This window comes from Narcine bancroftii, chromosome 4, assembly GCF_036971445.1.
Source record: "Narcine bancroftii isolate sNarBan1 chromosome 4, sNarBan1.hap1, whole genome shotgun sequence".
NCBI classification, from domain to species: Eukaryota; Metazoa; Chordata; class Chondrichthyes; order Torpediniformes; family Narcinidae; genus Narcine; species Narcine bancroftii.
Window position 1 is genome coordinate 287,750,444 of NC_091472.1, and position 21,935 is coordinate 287,772,378.

At 43.5% G+C, this 21,935-nt stretch overlaps 1 protein-coding gene across 1 annotated transcript in view; it reads right to left on the reverse strand.

Annotated features, from left to right (window-relative positions):
- Positions 1-21,935, reverse strand: part of cers6 (ceramide synthase 6) — a 284,277-nt gene that overhangs the window by 115,483 nt on the left and 146,859 nt on the right. Inside the window, exon 4 of the mRNA XM_069935319.1 lies at positions 18,729-18,786. Within this exon, the coding sequence (XP_069791420.1) occupies positions 18,729-18,786 (58 nt within the window). The remainder of the gene's footprint in view (positions 1-18,728; positions 18,787-21,935) is intronic.

Sequence of the window (21,935 nt, forward strand, 5' to 3'; positions counted from 1 at the left end):
TATCCGGAACCCTTGGGGGACAGTGTGTTCTGAATTTCAGATTTTTCTGGATTTCGGAAAGCCAGATTTAAGCCCACCCGAATAGTGCTGCCGTATCCACCCCCACCCCCTTCCAGTCGCCCTGCCGTCTCCCCCCACCTCCCTCGCCCGCCCGACTCGCGCTGCCAATCTCTTGGCTGCCCGACTCATGCTGCTGGTCTCCCCACCTCACCCACCCGACTCGCACTGCCACCTGACTTCCACTGCTGGTCTCTCTCCCCACTTGCCGATTTTGGAGCTTTCCGGATTTTAGATGTCTGGATGAAGAATCGTGTATCTGTATATACTTGATGAATTGTGCACTCTGGTGTTGTTGGGTCTGGACTTAAAAGCATGACCTTGGAATATTCTGCTCCCCTCCCCCTTGCAACAGTTCGCAATGGAGGGCCCCTAAAATCAGAACCCTCATGCAGCCTCTCCACACTGAATATCGACCACCCAACCTTTCTTCCCAAATCTGTCCTTGGATTGCAAACCTATTGCTACCAAAAGCAGGAGGTACAGCACCGCAGACCGAGAGTTCATAAAGTCTGAGACACAACATCTGCTCGACAAAGGTAACATCGAACCTAGCACTAGCCCATGGAGAGTCCAAGTGGTAGTGGTAAAAGGGGAAACAACTCCAGTCTAGTAATTGACTATCAATCAGTACACACTCCTGGATGCATACCCACTCCCTCGAATTTTTGACATGGTGAATGATATTGCGTAATATTGGGTCTATTCGAGAATTGACTTGAAAGCTGCTTATCACCAGCTGCCAATCCATTCCGAGGACCGTCCATATATGGCATTTGAGGCTAACGATCATCTCTATCAATTCCGGAGGGTCCCTTTTGGAATCACTAATGGGATTTCTATCTTCAAAAGGCAGATGGACAGAATGGTGGGACGAGTATGGGTTGAAGGCTACCTTCCCCTACCTCGATAATGTCACCATCTGTGGCCACATCTTGGATAACCATGACGCCAACCTCCAGAGTTTTCTCCACGCGGCAAAAGCCCTGAGACTCACTTATAACTTGAACAAATGAGTGTTCAGGATTAAATGTCTGGCTATCCTTGGCTACGTGGTTGATAATGACATCATTGGCCCAGATCCCGATAGGATGCGCACCCCATTAGGATTCCCTGTTTCCAGGACCATGAAGACTTTGAGGAGATGCCTGGGGTTTTTCTCATATTACGGCCAGTGGATCCCTCAATAAGGTTTGCCTTCTCTTAAAAGCCACTAATTTCCCCCTCTTGGCTGAAGTCCAAACGGCTTTTAATTACCTCCGAAATCACATTGTGAATGCGCCATGCATGCAGTGGATGAGAATGTACCTTTCCAAGTGGAAAGTGATGCTTTGGACATAGCCCTGACCGCTACCCTCAACCAGTTGCATTTTTTTACCTCAGACATTACAAGGCCACAAGCTCCAGAACCCCTCTGAGGAAAAAGGAGACACAAGCCACTGTAGAAGCCATGAGGCACTGGAGACACTACCTGGCTGGTAGATTTATGCTCCGCACTGACCAGCACTCTGTCGCATTCATGTTTAGTAATGTCAAGAGGGGCAAAAATAAAAAAATGACAAGATTTCTAGGTAGAGGATTGAGCTCTCGACCTACAATTAGGACACTGCCTATTTCCCAAGAGTTCTTAATGACCCTCCAGATGCCTTATCCAGAGGAAGCTGTGCCTCTGCACACACCGGCCAACTGCCATCCAGGGGTCACCCGCATGGCTCATTTTGTCAAGGAACACAATCTACCCTACTTCATGGAAGATGTCAGGGAAATGACCAGGTCTTGCCAGGTCTGCATTGAGTGCAAGATGCACTTCTACCATCCTGCAAAGGCACACATGATCAAGTCATCCAGGCCCTTTAAAGAGCTCAGTGTTGATTTTAAGGGACCTCACCCCTCCACGAACAGGAACACTTTCTTCCTCTCTATCATTGACAAGTACTCCCACTTCCTGTTCATCATTCCATGACCAGACACATCCACTTCGTCAGTCATAAAGGCCCTTGACTCCATTTTCACTCTGTTCGGGTATCCCAGCTATATTCATAGTGACTGGGGCTCATTCTTCATGAATGACGAGTTATGTCAGTACCTGCTGACGAGGGGCATTGCATCCAGCAGGACTACTAGCTACAACCCCCGGGGGAATGGGCAGGTTGAAAAGGAGAATGCCATGGTCTGGAAGGCTATCAAACTGGCCCTGAAGTCAAAAGGCCTTCCTGACTCATGCTGGCAGGAAGTCCTCCCTATAGTATACCATTCCATCCGGTCGCTACTATGTAATGCGACCAACGCTACTCCTCATGAGCTCCTATTTAATATCGAAAGAAGGTTGGCATCGGGAATTACACTCCCAATCTGACTCACCACTCCTGGTCCAGTCCTTCTCAGGAAGTACGTGAGGAGAAGCAAGACCAACCCCCTGGTGGAAAGGGTGAAACTGTTCCACACCAATCCCACGTATGCCTATATGGAGTACCTGGATGGCAGGGAGGACACTGTCTCCATCAGGGACCTGGTACCCGCTGGAACACAGGGTCTGTTGCCTTGTGCCCTGCGAGCCACAGAGCTCATTCTTGCCAACAACAGTCAGGAACTCGGGGGATCTGGTTCAGGAGGAAATTGCATCCCCCTCCACCATTGAGCTGGGGACCCAGCCCATCTCTCCTCCCTCACAAGGGGACCAGGAGACCCAAGGAGCCCAAGTCCGCCCAGTGTTAAGGCACTCCACCAGAATCTCCAGACCCCCAGACTGCTTAAATCGGTAAATTTGTAAATAACTGTATATTTTTCAACTTTCTTTCCGAACCCATGTTCTCTGTCTTCATTCACAGACCTTAAATTCTGTAGGAAGGGGTAAATACAGTGAATTGAGATTCACTGGTAGTGTGTTGGGCTGATGGCTGGCCCTGCCCCCATCTGCCCACTTATAATACTGGTTTCCCGCCTAAACCCAGAACTCTTCTGAAGACTACTGTGAAACCCTACCCATGGTTATAAGCTAATAAAAGTGTATGTTCTCCCTCCAGTTGTGAGAGCTTTTATTCGCACGACACCTCCCAAGCTCTTAATTCTGCTGAAAGCTAAACATCATAAGTGTGATGGCATTGAATCGAAGAGGTGCCAAATTTCCACTTAACTGGATAAAACTAGTTAAAAGCTATGTTACAACATAGATCATCTGAGTAACCCTGCCAAGCTCTTGTCCATTTCTTTGCTTCTCCTAAACTTGGGGACATGGAATCTGATACGATGGGCAGTAAGAAAGGGAAAAAGGGGTCAAAGACATACTCATTTCCTGGATTTCTTGTGCGGTAAATTACTCTGAGTCTATTTGGTGGGACAATAATCAAGTGAATGGAATTTGAGAGAGACCAACTTATAGAGAAATAAGTAGGGGATTGTTGAATCAGATTTGGATAGAATGCATTTTTTATTAAATTGGAGAACAGTCCTTTGAGAACTTGCAAAAACATGCTGGAATCAAATATAAGAGACCACTTAAAATGATATGGAAAAAATAAACAGTCACCATGAATTTTCTTTTATAAATTACAGCTTCCAGGGTAAATAAACTTACATTTCAGTGGTAATTGGTTCTTCATTATTTTTAGGATAGCACCTGTGACAGCTTGACATACAATTACCGGGCAACAAATTGTTGTGCACTTTGAAAATAACCTCTATTATTGTGTTGACTGAAGTATTAGATAGCTCTTCTTGACTGGAACAATTGCAGTTATTTAGCTACAAAAAGAAACACTATTTTCACAAAAACTGGAGCAGATTTTATGTTTATAAGGCCTTGGTATCTGAGAAGCCTTATAGCCAGTTTTTCTTTGTTCATATCCATTCATCAAACAAAAGTACACACTTTCCAAAATTCATCTGATCCAGCACCATATAAAAGGCTATCGTTGAGCAGTGGGCAGAGCACACTTAATCGCACAGCCTGCCTCGCACTGTGTAAGCCCATTTGATAATGTGGACTTTACACTCCACATCCGAGGCCCTCCCGATGAGCTCAAACCTCTTCCACCTCCATAGGTGGCTCTTCAGGTGTCCTGATGCCCATCTCCAAGGTCTCCAGGTTATATATGCCAAATCTCCCTGGTATATTTTTGAGAGTACATCTGCACAACTTCATACATTTGGTTTCTGGCATCCTATATCTGCGACTTCCTTAGCTCTCTACATATAACAAATTAATAGATCTTCCAAGGAAGCACTGTTCCAATAAGGATACACAAGCCATTGATGTTGGTTGGTTTTGGTCATGTGGTATACAATGTTGCATCAATATTCTTCAAGAAGATGGTGTATTAATTCATATTGCAAAGAGGATGGTCTTCATTGTGGCTATGCACTCCCCCCACTTTGAACACCCTGTGGGCTGAGGTTGCTCCTTGTCTTTCCTATTTGAAGAGAGTGGGTCGACTGAGGACATTCCAACATAAATTTGATTAGTACAAGGAATCCAACGGATGTCATTTGAATGGATTTTTAGCTCTTTTCCCAAGCTGTGTTCACAAAAACAGAAGGGGCTGATAGGTTGGGTTGGTTGTCTTGGTTGAAACTGACTAGTATTAATGAATGCCTGTTCTGTCATTGCCAGGTCAAAAGCACAGATAAAGCTAGGTGGTTAGTCACTGATATCAGTGTTAAGAAAAGAAAGATTCTTCCTTGTGAAGGGCTATTGTACTACAAGTATGAATAGTTGTTTTCTCTGGCAGATGAACATTGAAACAATTGTTTGTGCTCAATGCCTGGGGTCTTTCACATCATAAATCTTCCAAAACAACATCTGATTGTGTACAATCAATGAAGCAGATAGTAGCCAATTTCTGCACAGCAATGCATTATGATATTTGCAAGAGACTAGGGATAACTTTCTTGCTCTTCTCACAAATAATTTTTATGGATTGCTTATGCCCACTTGAGATATCACCCATGATGCCGATTTAATATTTCATTTGACAGATGGCACTTCCATCACTGCAGCACTGGCGTGTCAACTGAGATTTTGTGCTCAAGTCTTCTGCAACCTATATATCTTCCTTTATTTAAGAGATACTGCAGTACATTTTTACTTGAGTCAGGGAGACGAGGTTGTATGACAGACAGGCTCTGCTGGCCGCTGAAAGACTTGGTAACAACCTGATAAATGTGTTCAGTCTGCAGACTAAAACTACTCGAAGCAATTAGAAAGGAACCAGGATAAGTGTTGCATCTTGGTTTGGTTGGGAATTGGGGGAATTGAGTGTGACCAGATTTATTTTATTATTTCTTTTCACAATTTCAGTGAATTATAAATTACAGAAGATAAAGGGAACATATTGCTTTCTTTTCCAAATGTAAGCACAAATAGGCTACTGAATAGGCTGCTGCCACAAGAGAAAGAACTAATCTGGCCATTGTGCAAAGCACAGAAGGATACAACATTACAGCCCATTTTTCACAATAATACTGTTATCTGTTGCCTCCTGCCATGTGCCAAAACACAAGCATGATGTTCTTAAAAGTTTAAAGTCTTATGGAGCTTCCAACAGTGAACACATGCCTTGGGATCCACAGGAGAGATATGCAATTAATATTTGATGTGGTGTCATTTTATAGAAATCACTTACCACCATTAATAAATATAATAATGCTGCTTGACTGTCAAGGAGAAAACAAATAGTGGCTGTTGTTCTCTAATAATCTAGCATGATGTCTGACACCTCGTGTCTCACACAATCATGTGTGTTAGAGTTAAGTGTTGCATTGGTGAACATTTGAAACTTGTAATTAATGAATGCTTAAAATGGTTTTCTGAACACTGGCATTTTTGTAAACTGTTTTCTTTTAGGTCATTAGTTCTCAAACTTTTTCTTTCCACTTATATACCACCTTAAATAATCTCAGTGCCATCGGTGCTCTGTGATTAGTAAGGGTTTGCTTAAGGTGGTATGTGAGTGGGAAGAGAAGGTTGAAATCCACTGCTCTAGACCCAATGTTACTGAAATATTCATTGCAGAATGAATACAACTGAATAGCTTTGGGGTGTGATTTAGAGTCAACAATACCAAGTGGGTTTAGAGTCACATATTCTCCAGGCAGATTAAGGCTGACATATTTTTCCCTGAAGGGAAAACTACGGCAGTCTTTTTCTTTTTAAAATGTTTTTATTGAGTTTAACATATAAATCGTATAACGTATTGTTATATGAAGAATTTATATGTATGTATTGATGCAAATGAAAAATAAAATTTTCAAAAAAATGTATAAATCCTACATACAAAGTCCTCTAATAAAACAAATAACAAGTCATGTCAAATGCATATCACAAATTAATATAAATGTAACTCAAAAAACCTATCCATATATGTTTATTTAACAATATTACTTTTAAAAATTCTGGATAAAAACCAATCGAACTACATTAGACAATCACTTGGTCTAAACAAATGGAAAATTCTGTCTAACTTAATGACAACCATAATAAAACCCATAGTAACAAGTTAATCTAAGAAAAGAATATAAAGAAAAAAACCCAAAAAAGACCTAAAACTAAATCTAATCTCTCCTCTCCCACTAATCCAGATTACCTAGTGGTAAAGGATGTCAAGATATGGATCAAATAGCGAACAACAAAAACTAGACAGAGAATCACCGACGCATCCAAACTTCTTAAATCTTCCAGTCATGATACCATTTTATGAAATGGGCCCCACATCTTTTCAAATTGAAACTTTCTATCTCTAATATTGTATCTAATTTTCTCCAAGCTTAAAAAGGACATTACATCAAGTAACCACTGTGTATAAGTAGGTGATGAGTCAACTTTCCTTTTTAATAAAATTGCTCATCTGGCTATTAACATGATAACAGCTAAAAAAACCTTTCTCCTGGAGTATGTGGACAAAGAGATATCAGATTCAAGAGAAAAAAACAAACAAGGCAATTAAAGGGCATGGTTCTATAAAAATCCTTGATAAAGTTTAGAAAATTTTTTCCCCAAATCTTCCTAAACTGTAGCGTTCCCAAAACATAGGAAGCAATGAAGCTTCAAAAATGTTACACTTCTCACATAATGCATCAATATCTGCATAAAAATAAGATAATTTGAGTATTCTATGTTAAAATACAACAGCCAGGTAAATTTTTGCAATCATAATTACCAAGACTAGAAATTTACCAAATTTCAGAATGAATTTACCAATCACAGATGCTTTAATGTACTTTGAACTGGGGCCAATAGATCATTAAACGAGGCCTCTGGAATACCAGTCTTATAAGAACCAATGTACATGCATCAATAGCCCTCAACTGCTGTTTCCACTGAACATTCTTTAATGCCTTTGGTATTGTGGCTTTGTGGTGATATGACCACCAGCCCACTGCAGGGGCGATCTCTGTACTTGCAGGAAGACCGCCTAAGGGGCTAACTCCACCTGGCCAGTTGTCAATTAACCAACCTGAATATAAACCTGAGCCGGCCCCTTATGGAGCAATCAGGATAGAAACTGGTGTTCAGACTTTTAATGGATTAAAGCCTGTTGTACATTCTTTGCTGAGTTTTGTATTTGCTTGTTGCACCACAGCACACCACAATTTAATCCATTAAAGTTTTAAAGAGAGGCCATGGAGAGATTTCTGACGATAGGAAGCCTGGAGATCAACCCCCAACACCTGGATGCCCAAGCATGCTTCTAGATCTGGAAGCATGTGATTGAGGTGATCATCCAACCAAAGGCTAACACCAACCAGAAGCGACTCATGGTTCTCCACACCAAGCTGGGCCCACACTATTTCCAAGCAATCAGAGACTACACTGACTACGAACCTGCGATGACCGTCCTGGAGAGCATATACAATCCCCTGACAAATGTGGTCTATGCCCGGTATCTGCTCAGCATCAGAGTCCAGCAACCAGGTGAAATGACAGATGTCTAGCTGTGGGCCTTGTGTGAGCTAGCCCGCCCAATCAGAACCAAGACTGGGGTGACCGAAGGGGAAGTGGAGCAACTGATCTGGGATGCCTGTGTGCCAGGGTTGCACTCGAGGAGCGCCCGACAGAAGCTGCCAGAGGAAAACATTGCCTCACTTACCAGGACAATGGAGGTAGTCCACTCCCTGGAGGCTGCAGCTCCATGTAGAGGTCTTCAATGCCCGACTCCCCCAACCTCCTGCCTGGCAGATGCAAACAGCCGCTGTCGCAGGAGGGCCTTATGTGGCGGAGACGATGGCAGCCGCCAGTGCAGCTCATGCCCGTAAGTACTGATGGTCCCAGTGTGGATCAGACAGTCAAACCCGCAAAGGCTGCCCAACAAGGAACTCACATTGCTTCCTATACGGGAAGAAAGTCCACTTCGCCAAGGTGTGCCTTTCTAACCCTATTGGGAGCCCTGCGGCCCTCCGTGATCAGCTGGGAACCCTCCCGAACACCGCCACGTGTGAAGACCAGGCGACGCCATTACTCACCTTTCCACTTCTGCCCTCACTGCTGATGTCACTTCCAGACCAGCCACTAGCCTGCATCACAGTAGTGTCCTCACCCCGGGCACCACCATATTCCTCCAGACGACTTCCGCCCACACCGAAGACATCATTTCTGCTCGCACAGATGGCATCATCTCTGGCTTCACTGCCAGTTGGGTTGCTCGCTCACACCAATGCCACGTGTGTCCACCGGGCACCACTATCTTGGGCTAGTCAGGCCCCGACTGCCACAACACGCACACCACATTGACAGGACGATGTGGTCAATGTGGGCGTATACTTTATCGGCCACCCGATGCACCCCAAGCCCCGGAAGGAAGCTGCTGGCCACTACTCGCCATGTCCATCGGGGAGCAGTGAATTGGACCCTGAGATGCTCCTAGTGTCCACCACCTTAAAATGGGACATTCTCCATGGACACGGGCGCTCAATGATGGACATCGATGTCAATGGGAAGGAAAAAAAATGCCTGTTCAATAGTGGCAGTATTGAGAGTTTCGTGCACCCAAATGTGGCCCGGACACTAAAGCTCAAAATTTATGCTACAAATTTTTCCATTGCTTTCGCTGCCCAGGACCTCTCCATCACGACCCTCGGGCACTGCTCAGTAGAGCTGCCAGTGGGGAGGTGAAAACAAACCAAGGGTAGAGCCTCCTGATCATGCACCAGCTCTGTGCTCCAGTCCTCTTAGGCCTGGACTTTCAGTTCCACCTCCAAAGCCTCACCCTCACCTTCGGCACTCCCCTCCCCTCATTCACATACCACAGCACACAGCCCAGAGACCGCCCCCTGTCCACCTGCAGGCTCTCCATACTATGGGTACCCACTCTCACCCTCTTCAACTACCTGATGCCAGACTGCAAGCCCATAGCTGCCAGGAGCAGGCACTATTGTACGGACAACAGGGTTTTCATCAAGGCAGAAGTGAGGTGACTTCTGGCGGAAGGTATCATGGAGTCTAGCACCAGTCCCTGGAGAGCCCAAGTCCTAATGGTAAAATGGAGTAGTGAACTGAGGATGGTCATTGACTATAGTCAGACCATTAACCAATACACCTAACTGGATGCCTACTCCCTACTGCAAATAGCTGACATGGTCAATGAGATAGCCTGCTATAAGGTCTTCTCAACGAACAACCTAAAGTCGGCCTACCACCAGCTCCATATCCACGCTCGGGATAAACCATATACCGCCTTCAAGGCAGACGGGCGACTCTACCAGTTCTGCCGGATCCTGCTTGGGGTCACTAACGGGGTCTCTGTTTTTCAGCGGGAGATGGACCACATGGTAGACTGGCACCACCTAAGAGCGACCTTCCTGTACTTGGACAATGTCACCATCTGCGGCCATGACCAGCAGGGCCACGATGACAAACTGGAGAGATTTCTCTGGATGGCCGAGGAGCTGAACCTCACTCAACAAAGAGAAGTGTGTGTTCAGCACCACCTGCCTCACCATCCGAGGGTACGTCGTGGAACATGGTGTCATTTCCTGACCCAGAATGCATGCATCCACTAATGGAACTACTCCTCCCCCATGCACTGAAGGCCCTCTGAAGGTGCCTTGTGCTTTTCTCCTATTAGTGGGTCCCGCGTTTTTTGGACAAGGTCCACCCACTGGCCCAAGCCACCACCTTTCACCTTCCCCCGAGGCGCAAGCAGCTTTCGCCCACATCAGGCAATACATCGCCGATGCCACGATGCTGCCATGGACAAGGACACCCCATTCCAGGTGGAGTGCGATGCCTCTGATGTTGCCCCTCGCAGCCACCCTGAACCAAGGGGCCGACCCATGGTCTTCTACAGGTCCCTCCACGGTTCAGAGTTCAGGCACCCCACCATTGAAAAGGAGGCCCAAGTAATCGTGGAAGCGGTTTGCCATTGGTGCTACTACTTGGCAGGCAGGAGTTTTACCTTCCTCACGACCAACATTCAGTTGCGTTCATGTTCAGCACCACCTATAAGGGCAAGATTAAGAATGATAAGATCTTGCACTGGAGAGTCGTGCTGGCCACGTTCAGCTACGACATCCTGTACAGACCAGACTCCCCTGATGCCCTGTCCTGGACTTGTGCTAGCGTGCAGTCTGATGAACTGCAGATGCTGTATGACACTCTCTGCCACCCAGGCGTCACGCGCCTATATCACTTCATCAAGACCCGAAACCTCCCCTTCACCATTCAAGAAGTCCGGACCATGGGTCTGTGTGGAGTGCAAACCACGCTTCCTCTGTCTGCCACAGGCCCACATTGTCAAGGCCACTCGGCCCTTCGAGTGGCTCAGTGTCGACTTCAAGGGCCCCCTGCCTTCCACAAACAAGAACGTCTACTTCCTCACAGTCATAGACGAATACTCCATTTTCCCTTCACCATCCCCTGCCCTGACACCTCCACAGCCACCGTTATCAGGGCTCTGATGCAGATCTTCACCTTGTTCGGATACCTGGCATTCATCCATAGTGATCGGGGGGGCCGGTTTCATGAGTGAGGAGCTGTGCCAATACCTGGTAGTGCGAGGCATTGTGGCTGCCACACGACTAGCTACAACCCGAGGGGCAACAGGCAGGTGGAGTGTGAAAACGGGTGATCTGGAAGGCAGTCCTCCTGGCCCTGAGGTCCAAAGGCTGGTCCATTGACTACTGGCAAGAGGCCCTCCCCGAGGCACTCCATGCCATTAGGTCACTCTTGTGGACAGCTACTAATCAAACTCCTCATGAGCCCCTTTTCTCATTCCCCAGGAAATTGGTGACTGGGGTCTCCCTTCCAGCTTGGCTCACATCTCCGGGACCGCTGCTCCTCCTCAAACATGTGTGGGCCCAGAAGGCCAATCCGCTGGTCGAACAGATGCTCCTCCTTTACGCCAACCAGAACTATGCCTCCATCAGGTACCCCAATGGCTGTGAGGACACCATCTCGACTGAGGATCTGGCACCAGATTGGGCCCCCCCCCCCCCCCCCCCATCAACATGAGTACCTGGTTCAACCTCTCTACCACAGGAACCAATGGCCCACTCAGGATTCGGGGGCCAACCTCCTCCGTTCACCACTCCAGAGAGCCCCACTCCTCGTGGACCACACCCACCCTGCCACCACCCCCCTCCCCGGACAGAAATGCAAACAGACACCGCTCTGCCCATACCGCCATCTGTCCAGCCATGCTGGACCCAGCCAACTTTCAGGCAACCCTGCCCGCACCGACCTTTGACCAGGAGCCAACCATGCAATGGTCTCAGAGACTCAGACAGCTGCCGGACCGCCTGAACCTGTAAATACTACCCGGCACTGTCTTCCCCCACCCAGGACTCATTCTAAGAAGGAGGTGAATGTGGTGATACGACCACCAGTCTACTGCATGGGGCGACCTCGGTACCTGCAGGAAGACCACCTAAGGGGGTGACTCCACCTGGCCGGCTGTCAATCAACTGACCTGAATATAAACCTGAGCTGGCCCCTCCTGGGCCAGTCACTTGTGGAGCCATCAGGACAGAAACTGGTCTGCAGACTTTTAATAGATTAAAGCCTGTTGTACAGTCTTTTCTGAGTTTTGTATTTGCTTGCTGCACCACAGGCATCCATTGTGAGGAAGATGTGCATGCTGTTAGAGTTACATTGACACAAACGTGGTAGCCAAATTTCCTAAAAATCTTTGGCCTTATGGCAAATTTTGTGTCTCCCAACACTTTGACATTTTCTAAATTGAGATAGAAAGTGAAATAAATTAGGCTACTTCAAATAAAACTTTTTAATGTGGAAGGAACTCAAAATGGATGTTGTCTTAAGTTTTTTCAGAAGAGTTTGAAAAGTGAGATTCAGATGTGGGACTTGCTGTTCCACATTGACAAAAACTACTTAGGATAAAAATGCAACTCTAGCGGATGATATGTTTTACCTTTTTAGCATATACAGCCAAAGTTATTGTATATCCAAATGATGATTATGGTGACAAAGCACCACATCTTGAAAAAAAGCTTTTTTAAACACACTCCCTCAGAAAGATTTAATGAAAGAGAACAAAGTACAAAATATATGCAAATCAAGATGTCAAAACTGCAGGAAACATTTTCTCTTTCTGCAGCCATATCCACAACCTCAGCTAATATACAATAGACCTTCAGGTGAAAAAAATAGTTGAAAGAGTTTTGAAAATGAATAGGACATAAAAGGTGGTAAGATGAATGGGGAGAGAGAAAGAATATGATTTCAAAAAAGAATCTCCCATGACTATATTTAATGGTGGAACAGGTTCAAATGCCCTATTCCGGCTTCAATTTTCTTTTTACATGTTCTCTGAAAGAAATACATGAGAGAAAATGATATTAAAGGATTTGTGTATGAACTCATAACTCAAGAACAATACCCTACAATCCAATTAAGTCATCTTCTTTAGACCAAAACAATAATCCCCTGCCTGTATCTGGCTGACGTTCCTATCTCGCACTTGTAATTGATTGCATTGGCTCTGTGTTTTTCTTTTGTAGAGGAACTATTATTACATGATTGCAAAGGCATCAAATCATTTTATTTTCCAAATAACCCCACAATTGTCAATGAATGAACAAGCGACTTCCCTAAAAAGAAAACGGAATCTGTGCAATGCGTATGGGAGAGAAAGATCAAAATGTTGTGGCGCCATAAAACGATTCTCAAAAATTGTCAGTACTCACGATCCATCTTACAAATTTACTATTTCAGATTACAAAGTGATTGATCAGCACACACGAATGCAATAGAGTTGCTCAGTATCTCTGCACTAATGCAGCACAATGCAAAATTAAACAATCAAAAGCATTGTGCCTTTGTCAGCCCTGAAATTCTTATATTTCAGCTGGTAATCTAGAAATTATACCTGCCATGGCTGGCCCTCTCACGATTAGCCCTTTCCTCTTGCAGGACACAAATGCTAACCCTCTCGCAACAAATCCAAATACAGTTAAAGATGAGATAGTGTTTCTCTAGGACCATAGAGCATAAATATAAGTTAGAATATAAGTTAAATACATTAAAATAGTAAGACTTATACAGTAACAGTCCACAGTACCTTATCCCCAAATGTTCTGGGAATTCAAGAGTCTGATGGCTCAACTTCTTTATCAGGTACTGTGGAATGATTGTGTTGAATGCTGAGCTGAAGTTAATAAACAGCATTCAAACATATGAGTCCTTGTTTTCCAGGTGGGTGAGGAGCTAGATGGAAGGCAGTGGCGATGGCATTGTCCGCAGAGCGGTTGGGTCTGTATGCGAACTGCAGGAGCTCGATGTGCCCCATGATGAGCCTCTCAAAGCACTTCATGATGAAGGACATGAGAACAACAGGCGATGGTTATTGAGGCAGGACACAGATGACTACTTCGGCATGGGGACAATGGTGGCAGCTTTGAAGCACATGGGGACCATAGTGCTTAGGGAGATGGTGAAGATGTAAATGAGTATATCTGCTAGCTGAGCCTCACATCCCCTGAGCACTCTGCCAGGAATGTTATCCGGTCCAGCAGTTTTCCGTGGGTTGACCTCTCTCTTCACGTTGACCACTGCAAGACACAGCACCTGGTCATTTGGAAAAGAGGTGGTCTTCTTCGCTGCAATATCGTTTTTCACCTCGAAGCACGTGTAGAAGAGGGAGTCATCACCAGAACAGACAGATGGTGTAGTCTTGTGGTTGGTAATGTCTTGGATGCCCTTCCACATGCTTGTGTGTCCTTACTGTCCAGGAAGTGACTGTGAATGTGCTGGGAATGTGCACACTTTACTTCCCTGATGGCCTTAGACAGCTTGGCTCTTGCAATAGCCAGGGCTACCCTGTCATCTGCTCTGAAAGCCACGTCAAAAAGGAAGGAGATGGAAATTTTCCATATTTAAAGCCTTGCATGTAATTAAATGGCTGAGCAGGTCTGAGTGCAATTGGAAGGAAAATGCAAGGATTTATTTTTTCTGAATGTAGCTGTTACAGCTTAAGGAGACGTGTGGTTGCAATATTCATGTGTAGCTGCGCTGGCAATTTTGGAAGGAATGTGACACACAAGGTTTTCCAATCCTTGCTTCAGAAAATAATCATTGTGGAAAAGATAGGAACCTCATGACAATCAGTTTTCTCCGTGTCCAAACCAGAATGCGGGCTCTGACAGAAAAGCCTCTTCCATTCTCACAGCCTTGTGCAATTTTCTGGCCTGAGTAAACATCCCCAGAGAACTATGTCTAGACACAAAAGAAGCCACAGAACAAGCACAGTTTGTATGGTCAGAAAGGGTGTCAAAGATAAATTAGATAAATTATATTTTGGAAACTATTATAATCAATCACTGAATGATTTGCAGAATTTGGCATGGGGATTTAATGGCTTGGCTTAAGCCATGAAAAAAAAATAGTTGTGCTTAAGAAACTCAGAAGGTCATGTAGCAGGCCTTTTACTTTCTATGGATGCTGAGTTTGTCCAACACTCTTGTGTACTGCACTGTTTAACTGTATTTTTTTTGCTCTGCCACATTATATCCGACACTTTTGCAATGCTATCCCATGGACTTTTGGTTTTTTTAAAATCCTTTTTATAGGTTGACTTGCCTGGATAATATGCCAAAGAAAATTTTCACTGTACCTTGGTACACATGACAATAAACAATTCAATTCATATTTTATCAGCATTATCAAAATGTGACAAAAAAGTTTTTTTTTAAATCTAACCACAGATTCAATCCTTTGAGGCCCGAGAATGGGGACGAAAGGAAAGGAATTGCCTATTAACCATGCTATGCACTGCCAACCAATGAATATTTTCTCAGAGAAGATGCATGCTTAATGTGCTGGGAACATTTTCCTTTGTTGCTCAGCTGCCGTAGCATCAGTCAAGACCTTACGGGGCAAATTTCAGGGAGATCAAGTTGTGTATGGCATGAATTTTTATGGATCACAAAAGTTTGGTTTGCAGGTACAGCAAGGCTATCAAGAAGGCACATGGAATGTTGGCCTTCATTGCTAAATTTAGGAGCAGGGAGGTTATGGTGCAACTGTAGATGGTATTGGTGAGGCAACATCTAGAGTACTGCACACATTTCTGGTCTCGTTACTTGAGGAAGGATGTATTGGCTTTGGAGCAGATTCACCAGGTTGAGAAGGCTAGCCTATGAGGAGAGATTGAGTTGTCTGAAATTTAGAAGAATGAGAGGGGATCTTATAGAAACATATAATATTATGAAAGGCATAGATAAGACAGAGGTAGGTAAGTTGTTTCCATTGGTGGAGGAGACGAGAACTAGGGAACATAGCCTAAAGATCCAGGGTAGTAAATTTAGGAAGGAGATGAGGAGCAACTGCTTTTCCCAGAGGGTGGTGAATCTATGGAGTTCACTTCCCATTGAAGCAGTGGAGGTGACCTCAGTAAATATATTTAAGACAAGGTTGGATAGATTTTTACAGAGTAGGAGAATTAAGGGATATAGGGAAAAGGCAGGTAGGGAGAGATGAACCTATTATCAGATCATCCGTGATCTCATTGAATAGTGGAGCAGGCTTGAGGATCAGATAGCCTACTTCTGCTCATACCTTTTTAAGTTCTGATCTACTGATCAGATGGTTTATCTTATTAGGGGACGTGAACCCAACTGCAGTGTATTGAGGAGGAGAGGTTGAGATTAAGGGGTGACCTTTTCTTTTTAAACAATGAGAATGTGGCTGAAGCTGGTTAGCCCATCTGGAAGCATGCAATGCCAATCTCTATTGGCTAGAATCTGCTCAGATTAGATTTCAATAGCTATTAGAAGGCTGAGCTCACAGGTTTTCAGAGGGCCTGGGCCATCCAGGAGTGTGCATAGAAATTCTGAAGTGCTCCACCTTGTTGAATGTCACAGTATAAACATGAATGTTTTTCAATCTATTAGATGCATGGAGGACTTGTATCAGAAATAAAACATCATCATTAAATCTCCATGTTTGATTTCTGAGAGTTTCTCTTAACAATCTAATCACATATAAACATGGAACCATGAGGTAATATTTTGAGGTCCAAGCTTCTGTTAATCCTGTTAAATAACCCATTTAATTTAAAAAAATAATGGTGCATCATGTCATCTAAGATGGCCATTTCAAATTTTTGTAGATACATTCACTGCCTATTCTACAGATACTCAAAGTCACTACCAATATATCACCATTATTATAAATACATGTACCCTTCATAACCATTCAGATATTAATCTTAAAGCTACTTGACAGATTACATTTCTGCCATGTTACCACCAAGTCAAAACAGATCAGTTGCATTTCTTAATTTGATAAATAGTTCAAATATAAATTAATACTCACATTCGTGAGTTGCAATCATGAAACTCAAAAGCTACAAATGAAAAATGAAATATCAAATGATATCCGTGATTTCACCAATAATTTGAATAAATGGGAAATGGGCCTTAATTTGACATACAGTACCATCCATAATGCTTGGGACAAAGTCCCTTTTTACCTTGCCCCTGTGTTTTACAGTTTTTAATTTGTATTCAAACAATTCTCATGTGATTAAAGTGCACAGTCCAGATTTTATTCAAGGTTATTTGTGTACATTTTGGTTTGACCATAGAAAAGACAGCACTTTTTATACATAGTTCCCCCATTTCAAGGCACCATAATGTTTGGGACATTTGACTTCACAGGTGTTTGTGAGGACTCAGATATGTTTAATTGCTTCATTGGTGCAGGGATAAGAGAGCTAGGCTTGCTTCTAAGCCTTTGATCATCTTTAGAGTCTAGGGTTGTCATTTTTCAATATGAAGACCAGAGTTATGTCAATAAAAGTCAAACCTTACCTTAGGTTGACAAAATCAACTGATTGGAACATCAGTTATGAAGAAAGAGTGGACTGGTCAGCTCAGTCATTGTGAAGTGACTGGTCAGCACAGGAAGACTTGTACTGCTGATGCCAGAAGAATACTCATCATCATGAAGAAAGAAAACTAAGCATATATTCAACAGATCAGAAACACTCTTCAGGAGGCTGGTGTGGGTGTATCAATCACTGCTGCCCATAGAAGACTTTTTGAGTAGAAATACAGACGCTACACTCTCAGAAGCAAACCACTCATTAGCCACAGAAACAGGATGGGTAGATTACAGTTTGCCAAGAAGTATTTAAAAGAGCCTAGAATTCTGGAAAAAGGTCCAGTGGACAGATGAGACCAAAATTAACCTGAATCAATGTGATGGCAAGAGCAAAGTGTGAAGGTGTAAAGAAACTGCCCAAGATCCAAAGCCTAGCACCTCATCTGTGAAAGACAGTGATGGGGGTTACTATAGCCTGGACATGTACGACTGCAACAGGTACTGGCACACTTATCTTCATTGATGATTTAACCGTTGATGGCAGGGGCAAAATGAATTCTGAGGTGCATAGAAACATCTTATCTGCTCAAGTTCAAGCAAATGCCTCCAAACTCATTGGACAGCACTTCATCTTATAGCAAGACAATGATCCCAAACATACTGCTAAAGCAACAAAGGAGTTTTTCAAAGCTAAAAATTGGAAACCTTTTGAATGGTCAAGACTGTCACCTGATCTAAATCTAATTGAGCCTTTTATATGCTGAAGAGAAAACATAAGGCGACAATCCCATGAAACAAGCTGGAGCTGAAGATGGCTGCAGTAGAGGCCTGGCAGAGAGAGGATCACCAGAGAAGAATCTCAGCACTTGGCATGGTCTATGAAGCATAGACTTCAAACAGCCATTGCATGTGAGGGACATGTGAGGGACATGTGAGGGACATGTGAGGGACATGTGAGGGACATGTGAGGGACATGCAGCAAATTACTGAACACGGCTATTTTAACGGCCACACCATTGTCATGTCCCAAATATTACGGTACCCTGAAATGAGGGGACTATGTATAAAAAGTGCTGTAAATTTCGACATGGTCAAACCAAAATGTATGCAAATAACCTTGAATAAAGGGTGGAATTTTTGCACTTTAATCACATGTGAATTGTTTGATTACAAATTTAAAACTGTGGAGCAGGGGGAAAATAAAGGAAAAAAGGAACTTTGCCATAAACATTATGGAGGGCATAGTTATTGGTTTGTTGGTTGTAAGTGCTCTTCATATATTTATTAACAGCAAATAAAGCATTGTTTTCTCCATTCCATCAGCATTAAGCTTGTTCTTAAAATCGGTGAATAGAATAAAATTATTCCAAAATATTTAAATGTGCTTCTGCCTTACCTTCTTCAGGAATCTTACACCATAGGAAAATATATATAGATAAAATGTAAACTTCCACCTGTAGAAGAAAACATAAAACATCATAAGAAAGCAGCTATTTTGCCACATACCAAAAATTTGCAAGACCAATTACTGTTATATTAGAGTACCCTGTATTACTAATAACTTAAATAGATATGGAGGTCAAAATTTACTGCAGAAAAAAGCTGATAGAAAGAATTCCATATTTAAAAGGGTTTGGCTTTTACATAACACCTTTCAGATCCCTCCATTTTGTGCTCCCAAATGTTGAAATACTCTTGATGTATAGCTCTCATTGCAATAAAAGAAATGCAGCATCCTATTTGTGAACAGCAATCATCTCCAAAAGCTTCATGTTAATAAGCAGATAATTCAATTATTAAACCTTTAACCTGAAATATTAACTGCTTCTCTTTCCACAGATGCAGTCTCTCCTCTTATCACTTCTCAGCACTTTTTCTCTTCCACCCTCCCTCCTACCTCCACCTATTGCCTCTTATCTGTGTTAGGTCTGCTTTGTTCATGAATGAGTGAGACAAACACCAGGCTGAGTCGAAATCAGGGTTCTTTGTTCTTTATTACCGGATTGTAACACTTGCGACTAACCATGTTAGTCGGAGAATGCATTCTGCCGTTATCAGCAAAATGGTGATTTTTTATACCCTTGGATATGTGCTTAGAACATCATCATATCATTACTTGTCCAATGACTAAAACTGTTGCTATCCTTTCCCTGCTAGCTTCCTGCCTCTCAATCCATCAATGTCTCTCTTATCTTGTAAGTACAAGGATGCATTCACATCTTATTACAGCCCTGCACATTCCCATCTCATGATGTTTTACCTAACAGGAGTACAAGGACACCTCCCCTTCTTGTTACAGCCCTGTACAGGGTAACTCCTTACACATTCCCATCTCATGATGTTTTACCTTACATCTGTCAGCCTGTGCTTCTCCCCCTTCCACTTCCTCCTTTCCTCTCCTCCCCCCTCGTATTTTTTTTAATGCAGGCATCTGCCTGTTTTCTTTTCTTATACCTGACAAAAGGGCTAGGCTCAAAACGTTGGCTACGCTTGACCTCCTAAGGATGCTCCGTGATTTATTGAGATTCTCCAGCTCAGTATTATTACAGTACTGAGTGCTATTTCAGAGTTCATCACCTGTGGCCTATTTGATTTTCATTTCGATTTTTTCAAGTAATGTTGGCTGAGGGATATATGCTTGTCAGGATGTTAGGGATGGGTTCTCCTTTTCTTTTTCAAAATAGCAATAATGTTTCTTAGACATTTACTTCTGAAAGTAGATGGTGCCTCAATTTAGCAGGTTGCCCAAAGGTAGCTCCTAATATTATCCATAGCATCCCTCGATACTGCACTACTTCAGTCTAAATTTTATGTACATCTCTTGTCACAAGCCCAGACGACCCCAAAACCTAGCAGCAATAGATATTCACCAAGACAAATGGTTACTTAAACAAAAGTTGTTTTTAATTATCTTTAAACATGAAAACAGGATCAAACTCTAACTTATTTCTATTAACTTATTTGACCTAACTTAACCTCCTTCTAATTCTAAGCGCACGTATATGTAATGTGTGAGTCAGTTTAGAAAAGTTCTTTAATTCACAGTCCAATCTCACTTCTCCACTCCTCCAAATTCACTGGGTGCAGGCAATTCTTACACTTCTTAAGGAAGTGGTCTGCAGAGAAATAGAACTGAGCTACTATAACAGGAAAAAAAAGCTATCACATTACAAGCAGACGCTTCCATCAGAGGCCTTAGGGCAGCATTGTTGCAGGAAGAAAAACCAATAGTCTTTGCCTCAAAAGCACTAACAAATCAGAGACCTGATGTGCCAATATCAAAAGGGAGCTGTTGGCAGTCGTATATGGATGTGAAAAGTTCCACAAATTCATCTGTGGGAGACAGTTTGTGATAGAGAGTGATCATCGCCCACTGGAACTCATCCAGAAAAGAACCTCAGCAAGGCACTAGCCAAACTACAGAGGCTACTCCTCTGCCTCCAATGTTATGACTTTACCTTGAAGTCCAGGCCAGGGAAGGAAATGGTGATCACCGATGCCTTGCCACATCTTTCCCCAAACAAAAAAAACAAAATGAAAGACATGGAGATCAAGGTACATCACCTCGTCAGTGCGACCAGTAACAAACTAACCCTGATTAAAGAAGAAACCACAAAGGACGAAATGCTGCAGCTGCTCTCGCAACAGGTGATACAGGGATGGCCAGAAAGGATAAAACAAGTGCAGCTACAATACATCAGTATTGGTCTGTCAGGGACAACATATCCCTGGAGAACGATGTCTGCTGGTGGGGTCTTGGCTGATAATACCAGAGACAATGCAAAAGTAATTCTCCAGAAAATACATCAAGGCCACATGGGAATGGAGAAATGCAAACTTAGAGCAAAGTCAGCAGTTTACGGGACAGGCATGTATAAGGACATCAAAAAAATTGGTGGCCTACATGTACAGCATGCCAGAAATACAGAAATACACAACAAAAAGAAGAGATGATTCCCGCTGAAATACCTGCCAGGCCATGGCACACTATGGGAGCAGACCTATTCACAGAAAACCAAGAGTGGTATCTCGTTGTGTCGTGCTACTACACCAAATTTGCCTTCATCAGGAAAGTGAAGAACCTGAGAGCACCAACCATCACTGCTGCAGAACGAGCACTTTTCATGGAACAGGGGATACCCGAACAAGTGAGATGTGACAATGGGACCCAATTCACATCGCGGGAATTCAGAGAAATAGCTGCAGAATATGGGTTCGTCATCACTACATCATCACCATATTACCCCAAGGGCCATGGATTCATGTACAGAAAATTAAATACATTCTTACTAAGTGTCGAGAGACATTTACCTTGCTCTCTGTCACTGCGAGCAACAACCTTGAGGGCCGGCATGAAGTCCCTGGCAGAGCTTTTGAATGGCAGTAAGTACAAGACAACCCTGCCAAGCAAAATCCATCCACCAGACGACCAAGAAGAAACAAGCAAGTTGACAAACATACAAGAGGGAAGTCGTCAACATTATAACAAACATGCACAAACATTACCAGAACTTTTCACAGGGCAGCATGTGCATGTTCAAGAGCCGGAGATAAATATCTGGAGCCCAGAAAAGGTTGTTAGAAAAGCTGAGCCACCAAAGTC